Source organism: Equus przewalskii, chromosome 29, assembly GCF_037783145.1.
Source record: "Equus przewalskii isolate Varuska chromosome 29, EquPr2, whole genome shotgun sequence".
Lineage (NCBI taxonomy): Eukaryota > Metazoa > Chordata > Mammalia > Perissodactyla > Equidae > Equus > Equus przewalskii.
The window spans coordinates 35,441,154-35,459,141 of NC_091859.1; the positions used below are offsets into that span (position 1 = coordinate 35,441,154).

General features: G+C 59.0%; 2 protein-coding genes across 8 annotated transcripts; one reads left to right on the forward strand and one right to left on the reverse strand.

Moving 5' to 3' along the window:
- The first annotated feature begins 1,559 nt into the window (after positions 1-1,559).
- On the forward strand, positions 1,560-11,063 carry CDC42EP1 (CDC42 effector protein 1). 6 transcript variants are annotated; one of them, XM_070599724.1, is made up of 4 exons: positions 2,956-3,173; positions 7,687-8,275; positions 8,384-8,474; positions 9,803-11,063. In XM_070599724.1, the coding sequence occupies exons 2-4, from the start codon at positions 8,012-8,014 to the stop codon at positions 10,441-10,443; spliced, it is 996 nt and encodes a 331-aa protein (XP_070455825.1). In that variant the 5' UTR covers positions 2,956-3,173; positions 7,687-8,011; the 3' UTR covers positions 10,444-11,063. The 6 variants fall into 6 exon arrangements, with proteins under 6 accessions (XP_070455821.1, XP_070455825.1, XP_070455819.1 ...); XM_070599721.1 differs by lacking the exon at positions 2,956-3,173 and adding an exon at positions 3,430-3,566; XM_070599723.1 differs by lacking the exon at positions 2,956-3,173 and adding an exon at positions 6,127-6,317.
- Positions 11,064-11,533: 470 nt separating this feature from the next.
- On the reverse strand, positions 11,534-17,763 carry LGALS2 (galectin 2). 2 transcript variants are annotated; one of them, XM_070599726.1, is made up of 4 exons: positions 17,563-17,763; positions 13,226-13,308; positions 11,976-12,135; positions 11,534-11,817 (listed from the first exon to the last, which is right to left on the reverse strand). In XM_070599726.1, exons 2-4 carry the CDS (start codon positions 13,294-13,296, stop codon positions 11,671-11,673), a joined length of 378 nt encoding a protein of 125 aa, XP_070455827.1. In that variant the 5' UTR covers positions 13,297-13,308; positions 17,563-17,763; the 3' UTR covers positions 11,534-11,670. The 2 variants fall into 2 exon arrangements, with proteins under 2 accessions (XP_070455827.1, XP_070455826.1); XM_070599725.1 differs by lacking the exon at positions 17,563-17,763 and adding an exon at positions 16,551-16,688.
- Positions 17,764-17,988: the final 225 nt, after the last annotated feature.

The following is a 17,988-nucleotide window of genomic DNA, read 5'->3' on the forward strand; positions in this document are numbered from 1 at the left end:
AAAGTGAGCGGGTGGTTGCATGGAGGGACAGGTGGGTGGTGGACGGGTGCAGGTGTGGGCAGGGGATCAAGTAAATGGAAGGAGGTGGAAGGATGCATGGGTGGGTAGGTGGATGGATGGGGGTGGTAGATGGATGAATGGATGGCATATAGACATTGGTTCAACCGAGGGGTGGGCAAGTGGTGAGGTGATTGAAGGGGTGTGTGTAGTAGGTCAACAGATGGTTGGGTAAATGGATGGGTAGAGGGGTTGGTAGATAGATAGGAGTGTCGGCAAATGGATGAACTGGCAATTGCACCTGTGGGCGGATGGACCGGAAGACGCTCAAGAGATAGAGAACTGGGAGGACCAGTGAAGGGGCCGGTGAGCAGATGCATAAACTGACCAAAAGCCCAGCCAGACTTTGGGATGGAAAAGGTGCATGCTCCCTAGGCGGGGGCTGGGATGGGGGCTGATAGACGTGGCCAAGCCAACTCACTCAGCTCAAGGTTCCCACTGCAAACCTCACTGGAGCCTGGGGGACAGCCACTGGCATTCCTGGGTCCCCAAGGGGGAAGTGTCCCTCTTTGTTGTGCCCTGCCCCCTCTGCCCTAGCTCCACAGGGGACTCTCTGATGAGAAACTGCTTCTCCCCCACAAGCCCCCCCCCCCCCCCCCCCCCCCCCGCCTCCGCCTACCCAGTCTTCAGGGGTGAGTTGAGGGGGCAGCTGAGCTCTGTGATTATGGCCGCAGGGGCCTGGCTCCTCAGGGCCGGGGAGGTGATGGGGCTCCTGAACTCCAGGCAGCCATCCCACCTGGCGGCTCCGAGTCCCCAGCTGGGAGGCATTTGTTCTGCATTCTGCACGCTGATTACAGCTCTGCCAGGGTTAACCCCTGCACTCCTGGGCACAGCCCCCTGACAGGGGAAGGGAGGGGACCCCAGGAAACCGGGAGAAGAGAAAACCACAGGAAATGGGGACTTTACAAGGATATCCAGACCCCTCCCTTTCTCCCATTTGCCAGAAGGAAAAACTGAGATGGATCCTTAAATCAGGAGTGGAGCCAGGAACAGGAGTGGAGCCTACGTGGAGAGGTACTTCTCTCTGGAGAGAGGCTTCAGATGAGGGGAGAGAGCGCCTCTCAGCCTCAGTTTACCCGTCTGTAAAATGGGGCAAAGAATTCCTGAGTCTCCAGCTGCCTCACTAGCAGAGACAAAGTGCCTGGCGCATAGTAGGGAGCTCCTCAACCCCTGGTGGTTCCCTGCCCATCCCCAGCCCAGCACTAAAGAGGATGGAGCGGGCGCGTGGCAGGTTGTAATCATTTCCATTAAGACTGCTCTCTCCGCCACCTCTCTGCGGCTTGTAGCAAGTAGCAAATATCCGCGCTGGTATTATACCCGTTTTACAGACAAGAAACTTGAGGCTCAGAGAGGCCAAGTGTCTTGCCCAAGGTCACACACCGGCTGGGAAGCCCATGGCCAGGATTTGGGTTCAGGGCCTCTGACATCACACGACACTGCTTCCTCTGCCAGCTGCTCTGGGGAGCCTCTGACTAAAGTGACGTATAACTTATTGTCTAACCAGGTCACCTTGGAGAGTGAAAGGAAGTGCTATTAATAATTACGCTGGGACAGTAGGCGTTGTCCGGGACTGTCCTGGGCGAACCTGGAGTATGGCCATCCTGCCACAGATGGGGGCTTTGGACAAGTCACTTCACTTCTCTGCATGGACATGGACATGATGGCAGGATTGTCTCTCGGGGGCTCTCGTGAGGATTAAATGTGATGCTGCATGTGAGAGGCTACAGGGCTGGGGTGCCTCAGATGCTCAAAAAGTGCTCGTTATTATACTGCTATGAGTGACAACCACGGCAGCACTAGGCCCTGCCTCCGTCATTGTCCTTCCAGTCCATTCTCGGCTCACAGCAAGAGCTTCCAGACGCACACCTGATCACACCGTCCACTGGCTCCATCCCCGCCTCGGCGAGGTGGGACACCTGACCCGAGATCAAGCCCCTAAGACCTGGCCTGGTTCTCTCCCAGGCCTTGGCTGTGCCCCCATCACTGCCTCTCAGGGCAACCCCCCTTCCTCGTCACCCGAGCTTTCAGCGCCTCTGAGACTGCTCTAAATTCTCCCCCGGACAAGGCACCTCGGAGCCTGACCTGGGGAAAGAGCTCCAACCGACTGGAGCCTCAGTCCTGCTGCTGTGCCACTTGAACAAGTGCTGGAATTCTTTATACCTCAGTTTCCCCATCTGTCCAGCTGGGGAAATAACCCCCGCCCTTGGCGGCCAGCATGAGGATTCAGGGAGCCAACGAAAGAGGTGAAGCACTGTGTGAAGGTAAAGCCCTTGTCTCCTCCACCTGTGTGTAAAGATGGCTCCGGTCCCCAGCCAGGACAGCGCTCAGACTATTTCCTGCAGCCACACCTGCCTCCTCCACACGGATCCTTAGCTCCAAGCCTTTGCTTGTGCGGTCTCCTGCCAGGTGTGGGTGCACTGCCACTGCCCTCCCCTCTGCCTCTGGGTCCTTTCCAGCCCCACTCAGCTAGCCCTCCGTCCTCTGCAGGCTGTGTGATGGGCAGCCCGCAGGACTGCCTGCCTGCCTGGCCTCCCGGAGCTGGATGGCAGAACAACATGAGGGCCGGCTCAGAGTCTATCTCCCCTCCTGGAGGGTGGCACCGGCACTATGCATGGCTGAGTCCCTGCCCCTCACGGGCAGGGTTAAGCGGCACCCAGTAAAGTCTTCTGAAACCATCCGTCCCAGATGTGACCTCATTCACCTGTTCAGCAAGCCGCCTCGGTGCTGACACAGCAGAGAACACTTAACACAGCATCTGATGCCTGCTCCTATTATCCCATTAAACAGATGGGAAAACGAACGCACGGAAAAGAGAAGGCGTGGCCAGGGCAGGATGGGAAGCCAAACTGTCGGGCTCCAGGGTCCACAGACTTGACCACCACGTCACACCACTCTGCCAGTGAGCTGCACCCCAGTCTGGCTCCAGTCTGTGGTCTGACACCCGCGGAGCCTGTATTGGACTGAAAGGAATGGGGGGCTGGGAGAAAGGGAGCGGGCTTCGCAGCTTGTAGAACTCAAGGTCTAAGCGAGTCTCGGGGCATTTAAGGCCTGTGAGATCGGACTTCCCCCAAACTCCCGCAGGGAGCGGCTGGAGAGCCCAGGAGCAGAGTTATCAGGTCAGGGCGCCCCAAGGCCACGCGGGGAGCCAGTGGGGGAGGGGAGGGCGGCAGAAGACCCGAATCACCTCTCCCGGGCAACCCGCGCATTCCCGGGCGCCCCTGCCCCCGGGCAGCAGGCAAGGGCCTGGCCTGGCGCCCCCTCCGGCTCTGGCCGCCGCTCGGGGCGGCAAGATCGGTGCCCGGGAGGGGGGCCCGGCCCCGCCCGCGGGCGGGAGGAGAGAGGCGGGGGGAGGGAGCGCGCCCACACCCCGCCCCCGCCCCGGAGCCAGCCCGCGGAGCCCGCGGCCAGAGCGGCGCAGACCGGCCCAGCCACTCGCCCGGGCTGCTCGCCGGGACGCGCCGCCGCCGCGTCCGCCCTTCCACCCCCGCCCCCGGCCTCGCCGAGAGAAGGTAACAGCGAGCCGGCCCGCGGGTCCTCGAGCCCCTGCCGGGCGTGCACTCCTGCGAGGACTCTGCGCCCTCCTAGGCTCTCGGGGGCTGGGACCGGGGCAGGGGGCCCGCCTGCCCAAGCGCGCCCGGGTGCCAAGAGAAAGGCCCGGAGCGCTGGCTGAGGGAGAGCCACGGGGACGCTCCAAGTTTTGGGTTGTTTTGTAATATTCCAGGCGGGCGGAGGGGGCAGAGAATTGGAGGGGGTGAGCTGTGGACACGGTTGCGGGAGGAGGGGGCGAGCGGGCCGTCTCCGCTCTTTCCTGCCCAGGGGGAGGAAGGGAAGGAGCGGGGAGGGGGCGACTTGTCGGCCGGCCGGGAGGCCGGCGCGGAGAGCGGGAAGTGGGGGGTGGGGGGACCGCTGGGGAGATGGACCAGGCACCCTGCCCCCTCCCCAACCGCCGCATTCCAGGCCTGAACAGTGCATGAGGTCATCCTGTCCGGGTCCCTTCGGGCCAAGGCAGCCGCTGCCCCCTTCCCCCGCGGAGCGACCCTCCGCATTCTACCCCTGCCTCCCAGAGGGAATGCTTTGTGGCTACAGTCTTTCCCGGACTTCCAATCCCGAAGGCCTTTGAGATTGTTCTGTTCTTGCCGAACCATGCGAGACCCGCGGAGTGTGAAGCCCATTTTCTGGGCCGGGAAACTGAGGCTCAGAGAGGCGAAAGGACTGTCCCAGAGGCCGCAGCCGCACGAAAGGCGGCGTGGGGCCTGGAAGCCGGGCGTGGGGGAGACTCGGCCCGCAGCCGCTCCGCCACGCGGAGTCGACGGCTGATTCAGCTCTCACTTGGGCTGATGCCGGCAAGCAGCTTCTCTCCTCCCCTTCCTCCTTCCTCCCCCTGGCCCGTGGTGCCCCCTCCTCCTACCCCCTCAGAGTCCTGAGAACCGGGTCCCCGCTGCCACACTGGACGGCTTGCTGCCCCCTTTCGGGGCTCCTCCTGTCTCCACCTTGAAGCGCTGGACTTTGAGGGGCATGAGAAACCTCCCTTCCGGGAGTTAACCCCTTATTCCTGAGGCCAGAGCAGCCCTAACCCAGACAGGGTCCCGCTCCAGCAGCGGGAGTGCTTTTACAGCTGGACACTGGCGGGAAGGGGGCTGTGGGCTCGCGAGTGGCCTCCAGGATGAGAGGCGGTGCCGGTGGTGCACGTGGGCGGCCTGCGGGTGACCCCCAGGTGAGCGCCGGGGTGCGGCCACCCCCGCCCACCCCGATACCCGGGTCGGACAGCCCCTGGCCTCCCCCAGCCCCGTGTGCCTCCACAGCGGCCCCTGTTGGCCTCTCCTAGCGCATGCTCCCTGCTTCGGCCCCAAACCTTGTCCTTGCGGTCATTACCACCGCTGAGTAAGCTCCTACCCAGTGCCCAGGCCTGACTGTCTTCGGTAGGGTAAATATGAGGACCTGGGACACTGAGGCTGCATGGTGACCACCCTTGCCCAGGTCGCAGTCACTGCATCTGCTGGGCTGTCTCCCAGGCCTGCTCTTCCCCTGCTCAGCCACTGGGCACGGCCTCCTCCAACACTGCCCCCTCCAACACCGCCCCTGGGGGGATTTCCAGCCACATCACTTTTTTTTGGCTCTGTGACCTGGGTCAAGTCCATTCCCTTTGTGTGCCTCGGTTTTTTCATCTGTAAAATGGGCATTGTGAGCATTGGCAGGTAGTATTCCTGGGCTGGTGAGGGGAGAGAGCCTTGCCCCAAGGACACCAGAGCCCAGCTTACTCTGGGGCCAGGTAGGGCACACCTGATCGCCAGCATCAAGTGCCAAATAGCTGCCACCAAGGGTCCCCAGAATGAGAGTTGTTAGCATAAGGATGTTGGATTTGAATGCAGGGCTGCCCTGCCCCGGGCTCTGAGGGTTAATTACAGTACCTTCCACTGTACAACTCCCCTGGGAGGGCCCAGCCTTCACTGTGCTGCGGTTCCAGTTTCCACGTGGGAAAACGGGTCCCCAGTGGCAGTGCCCTGTCCCTGCCCCACAACGCAGCAGGGCCTCCCACTGCAGTGGGCAGAGTGGAGGCCTCCTGGAGGTCTCAGAGGCATGTAGCAGGTGGGACTGTCAGAAGATTGGGGCGCAAGCTGGTCTCCCAGGTCAAAGTGGCCATGGGGGCTGGGAGAGAGGTGCATGTGGCCACTAGCAGACACAGTGACCCCTCCACATGACATTTCAGAATGAGTCCCCCCAGAGATTCATCCATCTCAGCAGAGCATGCAAACCTGCCACGTGCCACATACCTGCCACGTGACCTTGGCCAAGTCCCTTCCCTCGGAACCTTGGCGCTCCCTGTGAACGGGCTAACCCTCCCGCCTTGTGGGGCCGTTGGAGGCTCAGATGACGTCATGGGAGGGCTGGCCAACTGCAGAGCGCTTCATAACTTCAGCAAACATTCCACGAGGACTTCTCGGTGCCGGGGGTGCCAGGGAAAGGATGATTCAGAGCCCCCCCCCCAGGGGGAGGAGTTAGGTTTGGGGGGAGGATCAGTTGGTGGGAAGGGAAGAGAATGTAGTCAGAAAACAAAGCAAGCTTTGTCTTATTGCTTTCTTTGTTTTTATCTTGTTATTTAACCTATTTTGAATTTCAAATAACGCTCAAAGGGCAGTACAAAGATTTTTATCCTTGGAGGTGGCAGCAGAGTTGTAGAAAAAAGCCTTGACTCAGATCTAGGTGTTTTCGCTAAGGATCTTTATCAGCTTTCGTCACCTGAGGTCCCAGGCCCGGTGGAGGTAAGTGACTTGCCCAAGGTCACACCGTGAGGCCGCTGACCCCCGCTCCTACCTCACTGGGAAGGTGGCAAGGGGTGATCCTTTGGCTTGAAGGTTATCGCAAAGACCTCCCGTGACGAAACCGGAATTAATTTGGCACTTGCCGTGTGCAGAGCCCAAGCTGGGCGCTGGGAGGGAGGAAGGCCGAAAATCCAGGCAGCTGCCCCACCCTCGGCACGTGGTGTGCATCTGGGGAGACAAGGCTGGGCTCCAGAGCCTGTGAGGGGCCATGTGAGTCAGAGGCTCTGAGTTCGAGTCTCAGCCAACTCTCTCAATGTGACCTTGAGCAAGCTTGACCCCTCTCTGGGCCACAGGAAAACCAGAGGTCAGACCCACAGGCTCATAGGCGTCCTCCAGCCTGCGCTTTCTGTGATACTGGAAGGGATGAGGTCGGACCAAGGGAAGCTGAGAGAAGATTGGGGCTGGGGGCGGGGGGCGGAGATTAGAAGGGGAGGGAGTGGGCAAGGAATAGCTTTTGGCACCAGCTGAGCTTCTTCTAAAACTTGCTCCCTGACGACAAGGCTCCTACATCAATTTGACAAACTCTGACAAAGTTCTTCCCTGCGGGCCTTGTCAGAGCCTTGAATATGCTCAGACATGCAGGAGGCAGCTGGCAAAAGCCATTTTGGAGCACAGGAGCCTTTTTCCAGGAAGCACCTTGAAGGCGGAGGGTTCTGAGGAACCTCTGCGCGCGCTGTTTACAGAGCAGTGCGCACAGCTTGGGCGGGTCTGCCGGGCCTCTCTGAGTGGAAGACAGTTTAACCCACAGGGGAGGGAGATGAATTGCTCAACCTGCCAGCAGGAAGCAGTGTAGCTTGGGGCTTAAGGGCTCTGGGTTTGGGGGGCCCTGCTTCACCATTTCCTAGTGTGTAGCCTCGGGCAAGTCACTGTGCTTCTCTGTGCCTCAGTTTCTCCTCTCAAATCTGGTACCTCCCTCGGGGCTGTTGGGTGGGTTACATGAGTGATGAATGGAAGTCACTGGCGCTTAGTAGGTGCTTCATGAACGGGCCCTGTGTAATGACCATTCGTACTCTTTACTGATGCACATGCTACGTGGACAGCTCGATGAATTTTTGGGCCCCCTCCTGGTCAATACGGCTCAAAGGCAACCGCAATTCTGATTTCTACCAGTATCTTTTAGTTTGGCCTGTTTTTCAATGTCCTGTACATGGAAGCATAGTGTGTCCTCCTCTGTGCGTCTGCTTGGCACTTTGTTGGTGATCCCATCCCTGTGGTTGGACATAGTTGTTGGTTCTCTTTAGCTGTTATCTATCATTTGGACCCCGATCCCCCAGGCCCACCATCTCTCTTCTCTGTGTCTTTCTCTCAGGTCTCCACCCCCGGGCGGAAGAGGGTCTGTCCATGTCTGAGACACGCCTCGTGCCTTCTCTGTCCTCGGACTGAGCTCTCTGTCCTTGGACAGAACGTCTGCAGCTGCTGCCGCGGGGCCAGGAGCTCAGCCTCAGGGAGAGAAAAGCCATGGACCCCCCACAGCCTCAGCATTTGGGGGCCGCACCTTAGCAGAGCAGAGGGGCAGCCTCCGTCCGCCCCGTTCCAGGGAAGGAGGGAGCTGAGAAGTGGACCCTGAGCCCAGCGCTCTGCCCCGCCCAGGCCCCGGGTGGGCATGGACCCGCAGCCGTGAACAGCCAGAGCTGATGCCGGGCCCCCAGGGGGCCGGAGGAGCCCCCATCATGAGCCTTGGCAAGCTCTCACCAGTGGGCTGGGTGTCCAGCTCGCAGGGGAAGAGGCGGCTGACTGCAGACATGATCAGCCCCCCGCTTGGGGACTTCCGCCACACCATGCACGTGGGCCGCGGCGGGGATGTCTTTGGCGACACCTCCTTCCTCAGCAACCACGGTGGCAGTTCCAGGGGCAACCACCGCTCACCCCGCAGCTTTCTGGCCAAGAAGCTGCAGCAGGTGCGCAGGGTGGGGGCGCCACCCCGGCGGATGGCTTCGCCACCCGCGCCCTCGCCCGCGCCGCCCGCCGTCTCCCCCATCATCAAGAATGCCATCTCCCTGCCCCAGCTCAACCAGGCCGCCTACGACAGCCTCGTGGTGGGCAAGCTCAGCTTCGACCGCAGCCCTGCCAGCTCCACGGACGGCTGCTCCGGTTACGGTGAGGCGGGGCCATGTGCCCATTTTTCAGATGCTGAGGCTAGAGGGTTCGACGGTTCAGTGGGAGCTTACCATACCCACAGTAGTTTGGTCACACTATGGAGGTCAGGCCCAGACCCCAGACCATGGATGGGGAGGGGGTTCGGGGGCGGGAACCCCTCCTCAAAACCCACTGAGGTTGAGAGGTCAGGAAGTGGGGTTTGACTTCTCCCTGCCCCCAACTTGCCTCCCCGTCTCTGGGCCCTCGGCTGGGCCCATCCACCCCCTCCTGCCCTTTCAACCGAAGCTGCCCCTTGGGTCAGAATGATGTAGGGGAGAGACTAAGAGCCTGGGCCCTGGATTCAGATGCTGGTTCTGCCTGATTCCCAGCGAGCCGAGTGACCTCTGTGATGTCAAGCCCCGGCCTGTATAATGGGTTCCTTAGGGTCATTGCTAAGATTCAGTGTATCGGGTGTGGCCCAGAGTCTGGCACATAAGAAGTGCTCGGGACACAGGAGCTGTTGTGTTGTTATTCAAACAGAGGTTCCTATAACTTGACAAATTTGGAAAAGCACTCACATGGACCGAAGCCTGAGGCCCTTCCTGGCCTGGTAGGGAGTGGCAGGTGTCACCTTGCTGGCCGGATAGCTCACCTGGGAACCAGGGCCCCTGCTGCCACCTGGTGGCCATTCCCTGCCCTGTGGCTTTGCCCAGCCACCAGGGGCTTCCGCCAGTGCTCCCTTCCGCTCCAGGGGCGCTGCTCAGAACCCGACGGAGGGCTGGTCCACAGTAACCCCACTGTGTCTCAGGCCTGGTGGTCCTGGAGCCGGGGGCTGCACCAGAAGACCCTCGGAGGGCAGGCACCTGTGCCTTGAGTCTGATTTCTATGCAGTCAGACTCCGGCTGCTGGTTCCATCCCTATGCCCACAAACCAGCCCACATGCTATGGGTTCACCTGCAGCCATCGGCCACTGTCATGGCAGGGGACCCGGGGCCATGGCCAAGTTCACAGCCGGAACTTGAGTCAGGAGATTTGAGCTGCAGGCTTGGCTCCACCCTGTCAGACGCTGTGGCCCTGAGCAAGCCCTTCTCCTCATCCCAATCTGAGCCCCACTTTCTTCATCTGCAAAATGGGGATGAGGATTCTGTCAGTTTTCAGCTTCCAAGGTTGACGGGAGGATCACACGGGAGACTCCGGGGTTCACTATATTGGAAAGATGGAAGAAACGGAGGCCAGATGGGGGCTGACTGGGGGAGGCCACATAGCAAGCTGGGGTTGGTCCTGGCTCTCCCCTCCCCAGCTCCTGGTTGGGACCCCAGCTATGACCCTGCTCCCTGTTTCTCTTCTAGGCCCGGACTCTGGGTTTTGCACCATCTCCCGCCTGTCTCGCTCGGAGAAGCCTCGTGACCGAGACCATGAGAGCTCCTTCCCCCCTGAGCCCGAGCTTCGCCGCTCTGACTCCCTCTTGTCCTTTCGCCTGGACCTCGACCTCGGGCCCTCTCTCCTCAGCGAGCTGCTGGGGGCCATGAGCCTCTCTGACGCCTCTGCAGCAGAGGCCCCAGCCCCAGCCCCAGCCCTTGCCACAAATCCATCAGCCACTGCTACAAGCCCCCTGGCCCCTGCCACAGTCCCCCCAGCCCCTGCCACAAGCCCCCCACCCCGTGGACACTGCCCCAATGGGGTAACCACTGGGTTGGGCCCGCTGGCTGAGGGGAGGGCCAGCCCGGTAGGAGAACGTCCCCTCCCACCTGCTGACATGGCTCCCGGCAGGCAGTGGGGAGCAGGCTGGGGGGGCAGCCACCACTACACTGCGACGGATGCTAGGCAGGAGCTGGTGGGGGTGCTGCCCCAGACTCGGGCCTCTTGGGAGAGCATGGATGACGAGTGGGGAGCCCCCCGGGCAGGCAGCAGGGCCCCCGTGCCCAGCACAGTGCAAGCAAACACCTTCGAGTTTGCCGATGCTGAGGAGGACGACGAAGTCAAGGTGTGAGTGGCCAGCCATGGGCTCAGGACGCTGCCCAGCCTCGGGGCACAGCCCGCGAAGAGCCCAGGTGCATAGCCAGTGCCTCACCTGACGGCTGGGTCCTGCCGACGACATGGGAAAACCCAAGTCGCCTCCAAACCCCTCCGCACCTCTGCAGGACAGGCACAGGAGGGAGGCCGGAGGAGACCAGGCTTGTTCGGGGACCTGGGTGTTCCCATGGACCTCGCCAGGCTGCCCCGCCTCCCCCCACTGCCCCTCTGGACCCAGTGGCCATTCCGTAGGCCCACCTCCTACCCTGTGCCACCCCCACCAGCTGGAGGGCGCAACCTCACAGAGCAGCCTTTGTGCTGGGGAAGCTGTCCTTGCTGGGGGGCGGGGGGGCCTGACACACAGGGCCTTTGTCTCCCGCCTGCCCCAGTCCATCCCGGAGCTGCCCCCAGCAGGGTCCCCGCTGCATCCCTGAGAGCCCCAGCCCTCCCTAAGCCTGCTTCCCCAACATCCCAGCCCCCACTGGTCCCAGAAGCCTCAGAGAAAAGTCAGGGGGACCTCACACGAGAGGAACCCCACCTTCCTGTGCACCCCGGACCTGCGTCCTGGCCCTGATTAAAAAGGCTTTTTTGATAAAAGGTGTCCTTCAAGATGTTTGAGAACCTGGGAAAACAACGTCAGCTCCACCTGCTTAAATACTCTCGGCATCCAGTTTGGGAAGCCAAGGACCCCCCCCAGGGCCCCCAGGGACGGGCAGGGCCGAGGCGGGGGGTAATGAGTAACCAGCCTGGAATGAAGCTTCCGCAGTAAGAGGCCAGGTGGGAGCTCTTATCTGCAGTTCCGGGAACAGCCCCTCGCCCAGGTGCCTGGGACCAGTGTCTGCCCCATAATCCCACAGGGCAGCTTGGCACTCGCCCCGGTGATAACAGGGGCCAGGTAGGCAGGAGTGGGTGCTTAGGGGTTTTGAGAGCATGTCACAACCCCTCTTTGGCAGTCATACGGCTTTCTGCCTCAGTTTCCTTTTCTGTATCCTGAGGATGCTGGGAGCACTAAAATGCATGGAAAACACTAACCACAGTTCCTGCCACAGAAAGACGACAACGGTTGGTTGGTTTGTTCTTAGTCTTGGAGGAGGAAAGTGGGGGGGAGGGAGGCAGGGGAACCAGGACCCATGGGCTGCCGATCCTGTGTGACAGAGAGGGAGTCTGCACTGGGGGTCTTCCAGCCTGGCGAGGTGCTGCCCACTCATTGGAGCTTGAAGGAGCAGACGCTGAAGCCGCCCTGCACGCTCAGGTAGCTCAGGTGGCTGTGGCCCAGCCTGTTGGGAAAGGTCAGCAGGTGCCCGTCTGGCAGCTTCACCTTGAATCCATCGCTCTCAAAGGTCACGGTGAACTGCGGTGGGAGGGGCGTGTCAGGGAGGCAGGAGGCCCCCTGGAAACCAAGGCCGTGCCTGGTGGCGCGAACAGTGCCTGCACTTGTCTAGGCCAGGGTGCCCTACCACCTGGGCTCTCCCCTTATCTTCCTCGGGCCCTTTTCCCTTTTGACCTTACCTTGACCTCTGACCCTGGGCTGAAGCATATGTGATTTTCCCGTTGCTCCTTCCCCCAGCTGTCGCCATCCCGTGAGTTGCAGACGATAGTGGATTCACAGAAGCGTGGGTTGAAATGCAGATTCAGCTTATCTGCCCCCTGGCCCAGATTAATCACAAAGCTGGAGGGGAAGGGGTAGCAGGTGAGGATTAGGGGCCAGGCCTGGGTAAAACAGCTTGGGTCACAGGGTCTTTTTTGACCACATGCTGGAAGAATCACCAAAAAAATGTCATATTAATTGAGGCCTGTGCCATAAAATAAGGGAGGTGACAACCTGGCCAGAATTGGCGCTGCAGTATCACATTCCACTTAAAGCATGGACTTAGGCTCTCCACAGGAGGGTAACTGATAGTGACAGCTTCAGGAATTGGGCATGTCTATCCTGGGAGAGAGAAGTGCCACCCTTAGCTATCTGAAGACCTAATAAGTTTGTCCACAAACAGTTGTCAACCTAAGGTGGTGAGCTCCCTGTCATTAGAGGTATGTGATCAGGGGTTGTGTGACCTCTTGACAGGGTCACAACAGGAGCCTGGGTTAGACCTTGAGGGTCCCTGAGAGCGGGACATTCTGAGTCATGGGGTGGCTTCACTGGGAGGTGTCCCATATGCCTGCAACCTGAGGGACCTGAGTAGGACAGAGGGGTGATTTTCTCTGGGCTCCTACCCCGTGCATCTGCCTGCCCCTCCCCGACCAAAAGATGATGGATTTGAGTCCCAAGAAAGGCTGAAACCGTTCTGCACGTGGGTGATGCTGAGGGTGACACCTGAGATGGGTGACTGTCCCGTTCTAAGCAGAGGACGCAGATGAGGCCACTTGGCGCCCCCTGGTGACCAGCCCTGGTTTAACATGTGGAGGGGAAGCCTCTGGCCGTCCCTGGGGTGAAGAGTGGGCAGGGGGCTTTCAGTAGAGACCCTTGACCCACAGTGGGCTGGGTAGAGCTCCAGGGGCTTCTCCACCTCCCTCCAGTGTCTGGTGGGCCCAGGAACAGAGCACATGGCGTGAGCTGTGAAATCCTGGGGGTCTCAGACCTGGCCTAGATGTGAAGGCAGGCCCCGCGGGAGAACCCCTGAGGGAGAGCCAGCGAGGATGTCAGAAAGGCCCCCGTGGCCAGAGGGCGCGCTCGCCTCTGACCATCTCACAGGGCTGCCTGCCCGTTCCTGGTCTGTGGACAGTCCCTCCTCCCCCCCGGCCCCCCCTGACCCCCAGCTCACCCTTCGGCGTCGTTGGCGATCTTGCCCTTGATCTTCAGGGTTGTCCCCAACTTCATGTCCATATTCATCATCTCAAATTTCCCCTGAGCCAACAGAGAAACATCCCACGGGAAATCAATCGCACAGCCACCCAGCACTCTTCTCTTGGGGAAGCCCACGCGCGAGCATTGCCCCGTGTGGCCGCAGGTCTCTCTCCCTCTGCACGCAGGAGGGCACTGAGCTGGGCAGGGGAAGAGTGGAAAGCCTCGGGTCGAAGCTTTCCAGAGCCCCTGTGCCTGTTTTCTTCCCTCTCTCCACCCCAGCCCAACTAGAAGAGCGGTGGGTCTGGAGGCAGGGCCCAGCTGAAGGAACCTCAGTCTGCCCGTCTGTGCAATGGGTAGAGTGGTCCCTGCTGACCTCACAGCTCCCACATGTGTCCAGGTGATGCGGGCACAGGCGCCCTCGGCAGCATCCCCCAAACAAGGGTTGGTTTGGTTCCTGCACAAACTCGAAGTCACTTTACTAACAGAAGATGACTATACCAGACACCAAGCACACACGGGTCTTGGCCCACCCCAAACCAAGAATCTATAAAACTCCGTAAGGCACGTGTCTGAACACATCCATCAGAGTCCCTCTCCACACCTCTCTTTCCTCATCTGTAAAATGGGCCAATTGGATTTCTTCACTCAAAACCAGTTGCTGAGTGCCCGCTCTGTGACAGACACCATCGGAGGTCCTGAGGGTAACAGCCCACATTCAGGCTGGGTGGGAGAAGCGAGATCATGTCTGTGAAGCCCCACGCATAGGGCCTGGCCCCGACGGACGGCCAGTCGAGGGCGGCCATCATTATGGTTCCTCATTGTTGTCATTCGTTTACTCCGTATTTTTCCGTAGGACCTGGGCAGTGTCTGGATTTCGGTACAGCAGGAGCTTCCTGCAGGTGCACTGTGGGTAAAAGGGAGGGTCTCGAAGCTGGGTTTTCAGAGCTCATTACCCAAGACCAAGAAAACCTCCATTTGGCACATCAGTAATGGAAGGGTGTGAGGTCAGGCTGCACAGGATGCAGGAGGCACCGAAGATTTAGAACGCTTTGTGGGAGAACACGTTTACATTGTGGGATTGCTGTTCACGGATATGTTTCCTATGGTTTTTTTTCTGGAAGAAGCGCACCTGAGAAGCCCTGAACCAACTCATGGGCCTGGGACGCGCTGCCAAAAGTCAAAGGCAGCATCCACAGGAGGGTGATCAGTAACCCCCGCTGGCGGCTGCCACCTTTCCACGCAGGAGGAAAGCGATCCATGGTTCAAACGTCGGGGCAGGGTGACCCAGCTCTCCCAGAGTCGTGCATTTGGAAAGGAAGAGGTGATGCACAGCCCCGGAGAGTGGAGCGAGGCCCTCAGACGCCACGATGCCTTCGAGCAGGTCTCTCAGCCTCAGCCCTTGCCACATTTGGGGCTGGGGGATCGTGGTGGGGCTGTCCTGTGCATCCTAGAGGGTGGAGCAGCATCCCTGGTCTCTATCCACCACACACCAGTAGCACCCTCTCCCCAGTTGTGACAACTAAAAATGTCTCCAGATATGGCCAAATGTCCCCTGGGGGCAAAAATCTCCCCATCTTAGAGAAGGCAGGGGGCCTGACCTCTCAGAATGGTGCTCAATGTAACAGCTGGATCGCCGTCTTTAGAGCAAGACAGGCAGGATTAAAATTCTCCTCCAGCCTCTCACAAATACATGAGAACTTGACCACCCAAAGAGGTTCAGACGTCATGAGGAACGCCAGGCACCCACAGATACACACTCTGCAACCTGCACACGTCCCCCTGAAGGCGTCACGAGCAGGACAAGCCCTCCCTGTCTCCCCACAGGACCCTGTGACTGTCGGGGAGGGTCTGGGGTGCGGAGAAGCACCCCCACTCCCTTTGTACCTCCTGGGGGCTGCCTAGCCGAAACAGGAGAACCCAAGCCCCCAAGGATGGAGGTGGGGGCTGCGGGGCAGGAGCACAGACAGGCCAGGGCCGGGGGTATGTCGGGACCAACAGGGATGCCTGTGGGGGTGTGCAGGCCCGGGATCTCCCCACTCAACAAAGTCTGAGGCCCAAGAGAGACAGGGAGGCAGAACTGGGGTGGGGCGTGGGGGCAGCTGTCGGTGGCCACTGGCTGAGTGACCTGGGGCCAGCTGCACCCCTTCTGGACCTTGATACCCCCATCTGTAATGTAAGAGGTTGGGACTGGGTGGTCTCTAGAGAAGGAGGACAGAACGGGGAGGGGTGGGATGACCAGGAGAAGGACAGAGTCGGGAAAGTCTCTGGGCCACAAAGGTCCTCCCTGAGAGGCCGAGCGGGGGAGAGCACGATCCTCCACACTTGACCCCCTCCGCTGCCGTTCACAGCCTGCGTCCCATCTGAGCTGGCTTGAATGTGTCTCCCAAGAAGTCACGTCCGTCTGGAACCTGTGATGTGACCTATTTGGAAACAGGGTCTTTGCAGATGTAAGCCAGTTAAGATGAGGTCGTACTGGTTTACGATGGGCCCTGAGGCAATATGACCGGTGTCCTTATAAGAAGAGGGAAATTACGCACAGAGACACGGACGCACAGAGAAGGTCGTGTCGAGACAGAGGCAGAGGTTGGTGAGGCAGCCATAAGCCACAGGCAGCAGCCACCGGAAGCTGGATGAAACAAGTAAGGGTCCTCCCCAGGGCCCTCGGAGAGAGCCTGGCCCTGCCAACCCCTTGACTTCAGAGCTCTCGCCTCCAAAACTGTGAGAGAATAAATTTGTTACAGTGGCCACAGGAAACTAACACACCATCTAATCCACAGAAGATGCCATCTGTGATCCAATTCCACAAATGTGGGAGGGAGACTGAGGCTCAGAGAGGGGCAGTCACTTGTCCAAGGGCCACACAGCAAACCACGGCAGAGCCAGTTTTGGAATCAAAGGATCAAAGACCTCAAAGAGGAGCTACTCAAACTCCTGCAACTTACAGTTTCTGACCCTGGGCAATTTAATCTCCGAGCCTCAGTCTCTTCACATTTGTAAAGCTCAATAGATGTTAGCAGTAATTATTATTATTGCTGCTATTATTACTGGTGAGAAAAGTGAGTCTAGGTTGGGGAGGAGACGAGCTCAGGCTCCCCCAGCAGGACAGGGGTGGAGGGAGCAGAGAACCTCCATGCTAAAGGGCTGTGGTGACTGTCCAACTTCCTCACTGTACAGATGGGGAAACTGAGGCCCAAAGAGGGGCAGCGATGCTTTTCCCCCAGTCTCCCCACCCCACCCCCACTCAAAGGCAAAGACCCAAAGGAATGGAGGAGGTGGTGGTGGGGGGGAGCCAGCATCCTCACCGGCATGGTGGCAGCTCCTGGCAGCAGCTCTCGGTGGCTCCTGGAGACCTGGGCTCACTCCAGGTCCAGCTTATATCCTAGAATATTACACGTTAACTCCCCCAAGGCCATAAATGGGGACTTTGGTCCCTTCTGCCCGGGTGTCTCTCCTCCCACATCTCCTGGTACCCAGAACAAACAGGCGGAAGGCTCCTCACCCAGGCCCACCCCACCCAGCCCAGAGCATCCTCCCGCCTCTTCCCAGAGCCCCAGGGAGGTGGCCCGGCAGGGAGGAGAGCCAGACCGGGCATCAGGAGCCAGGCACAAACGCCACGTGAGCTTGGCAGGTCACCCAATGTCCCTGAGCCCTGCTTCCTCATCCTTAAACAGAAAGACAGGCTTTGTAAAAAATCTCTAAGCTTCTCGTTTTCTAGGATGTTCAAATTCATTTTGAGAGAGTATTTTGTCTTGTTCTGCTTCCTCCTCTCGCTCCATGACTTTTCTGATTGCCCATCAAGTTTTAAGAGCAATACATGATGGATCCAAAGAAAGCATCTAGAACAATCTATAACAAACTTAAAAGTGGAGAAGGGAGTGAGGGCTGAGGTGGTAGGTACCAAAGATTTCGATGCTTTGCCGTTCCTTCTGTTGCTTATGTAATTGACACGCTTACCATAGGCGGTTCGAGATACTAAAGAAGAAGAAAAAGACGCTCGTAATCCCACCCCAGAAGGAACTGCTGACTCTGTTGGCCCATTTCCTTCCGCGTGGTTTTCTACGGATTTGTGTCACAGACATCCCTCTGTCTATGCAATTGTGTCTCCTGCTTCACTCAGTAAACATTAAAGCCACAAATCTATACTTCAGAACTCTACTTTAACGGCAGTGAAATATTCTACCTTTCAATGACCAAATTTATTCAACCAATTTCCTTCTGCTGAACACTTACATTAATTCTAAATTTTTGCTATTAAAAACGCTGCTGCACTAAATCTACGTGCGCATAAAGTTTGGCTGCATCGTGACAACTTACTTTGGGCGGATTCCCAGAAGTGGACTTTTTCTAGAGTCCTGGTTTGGCGAGCCAGAGGGTTTCCATCAGAGCTGGCGGAGGCCGCTCTGGGCGGGGTGCTGGGAGGTGAGCCGTGCTGAGGGCCCTCCCGTGCCAGGAGCCGACACCACCTTCAGGCCCCTGCCGGCCCCGAGAGGAGGGTGATCTCCTCATTTTACCCACAAGGAACTCAGTCCCTTCCCGGCCTTTCTTCCAAGGCCGTGGTAAAGCCCAAGGGGAGATAAGGAGTTCAGAGCGCTGTCTAAACAGAAACGCGCTAATCAGCAGAAACTACACCTTGTAAAGCTGGTATTTTTCTGATTATAGAAGTAATTCTAGCTCCTTGTAGAAGGTTTTGGAAAGTGCACAAAGTAAAAAGAACTTAAAAGTTCACTTGTTTTAGAAGAA

Excerpts from the sequence above, each read along its gene's own strand:
- LGALS2 (XM_070599725.1), bottom strand. Across the intron at positions 12,136-13,225 it reads ATCGCCAACGACGCCGAAGG|CTTTGTGATTAATCTGGGCC; the intron begins GTGAGCTGGGGG and ends CTTCCCCTCCAG. Across the intron at positions 11,818-11,975 it reads GCCCAGGGTCAGAGGTCAAG|TTCACCGTGACCTTTGAGAG; the intron begins GTAAGGTCAAAA and ends CTCCCACCGCAG.
- CDC42EP1 (XM_070599720.1), top strand. The coding sequence starts at position 8,012 with ATGCCGGGCCCCCAGGGGGCCGGAGGAGCCCCCATCATGAGCCTTGGC. Across the intron at positions 8,475-9,802 it reads GGACGGCTGCTCCGGTTACG|GCCCGGACTCTGGGTTTTGC; the intron begins GTGAGGCGGGGC and ends TTTCTCTTCTAG.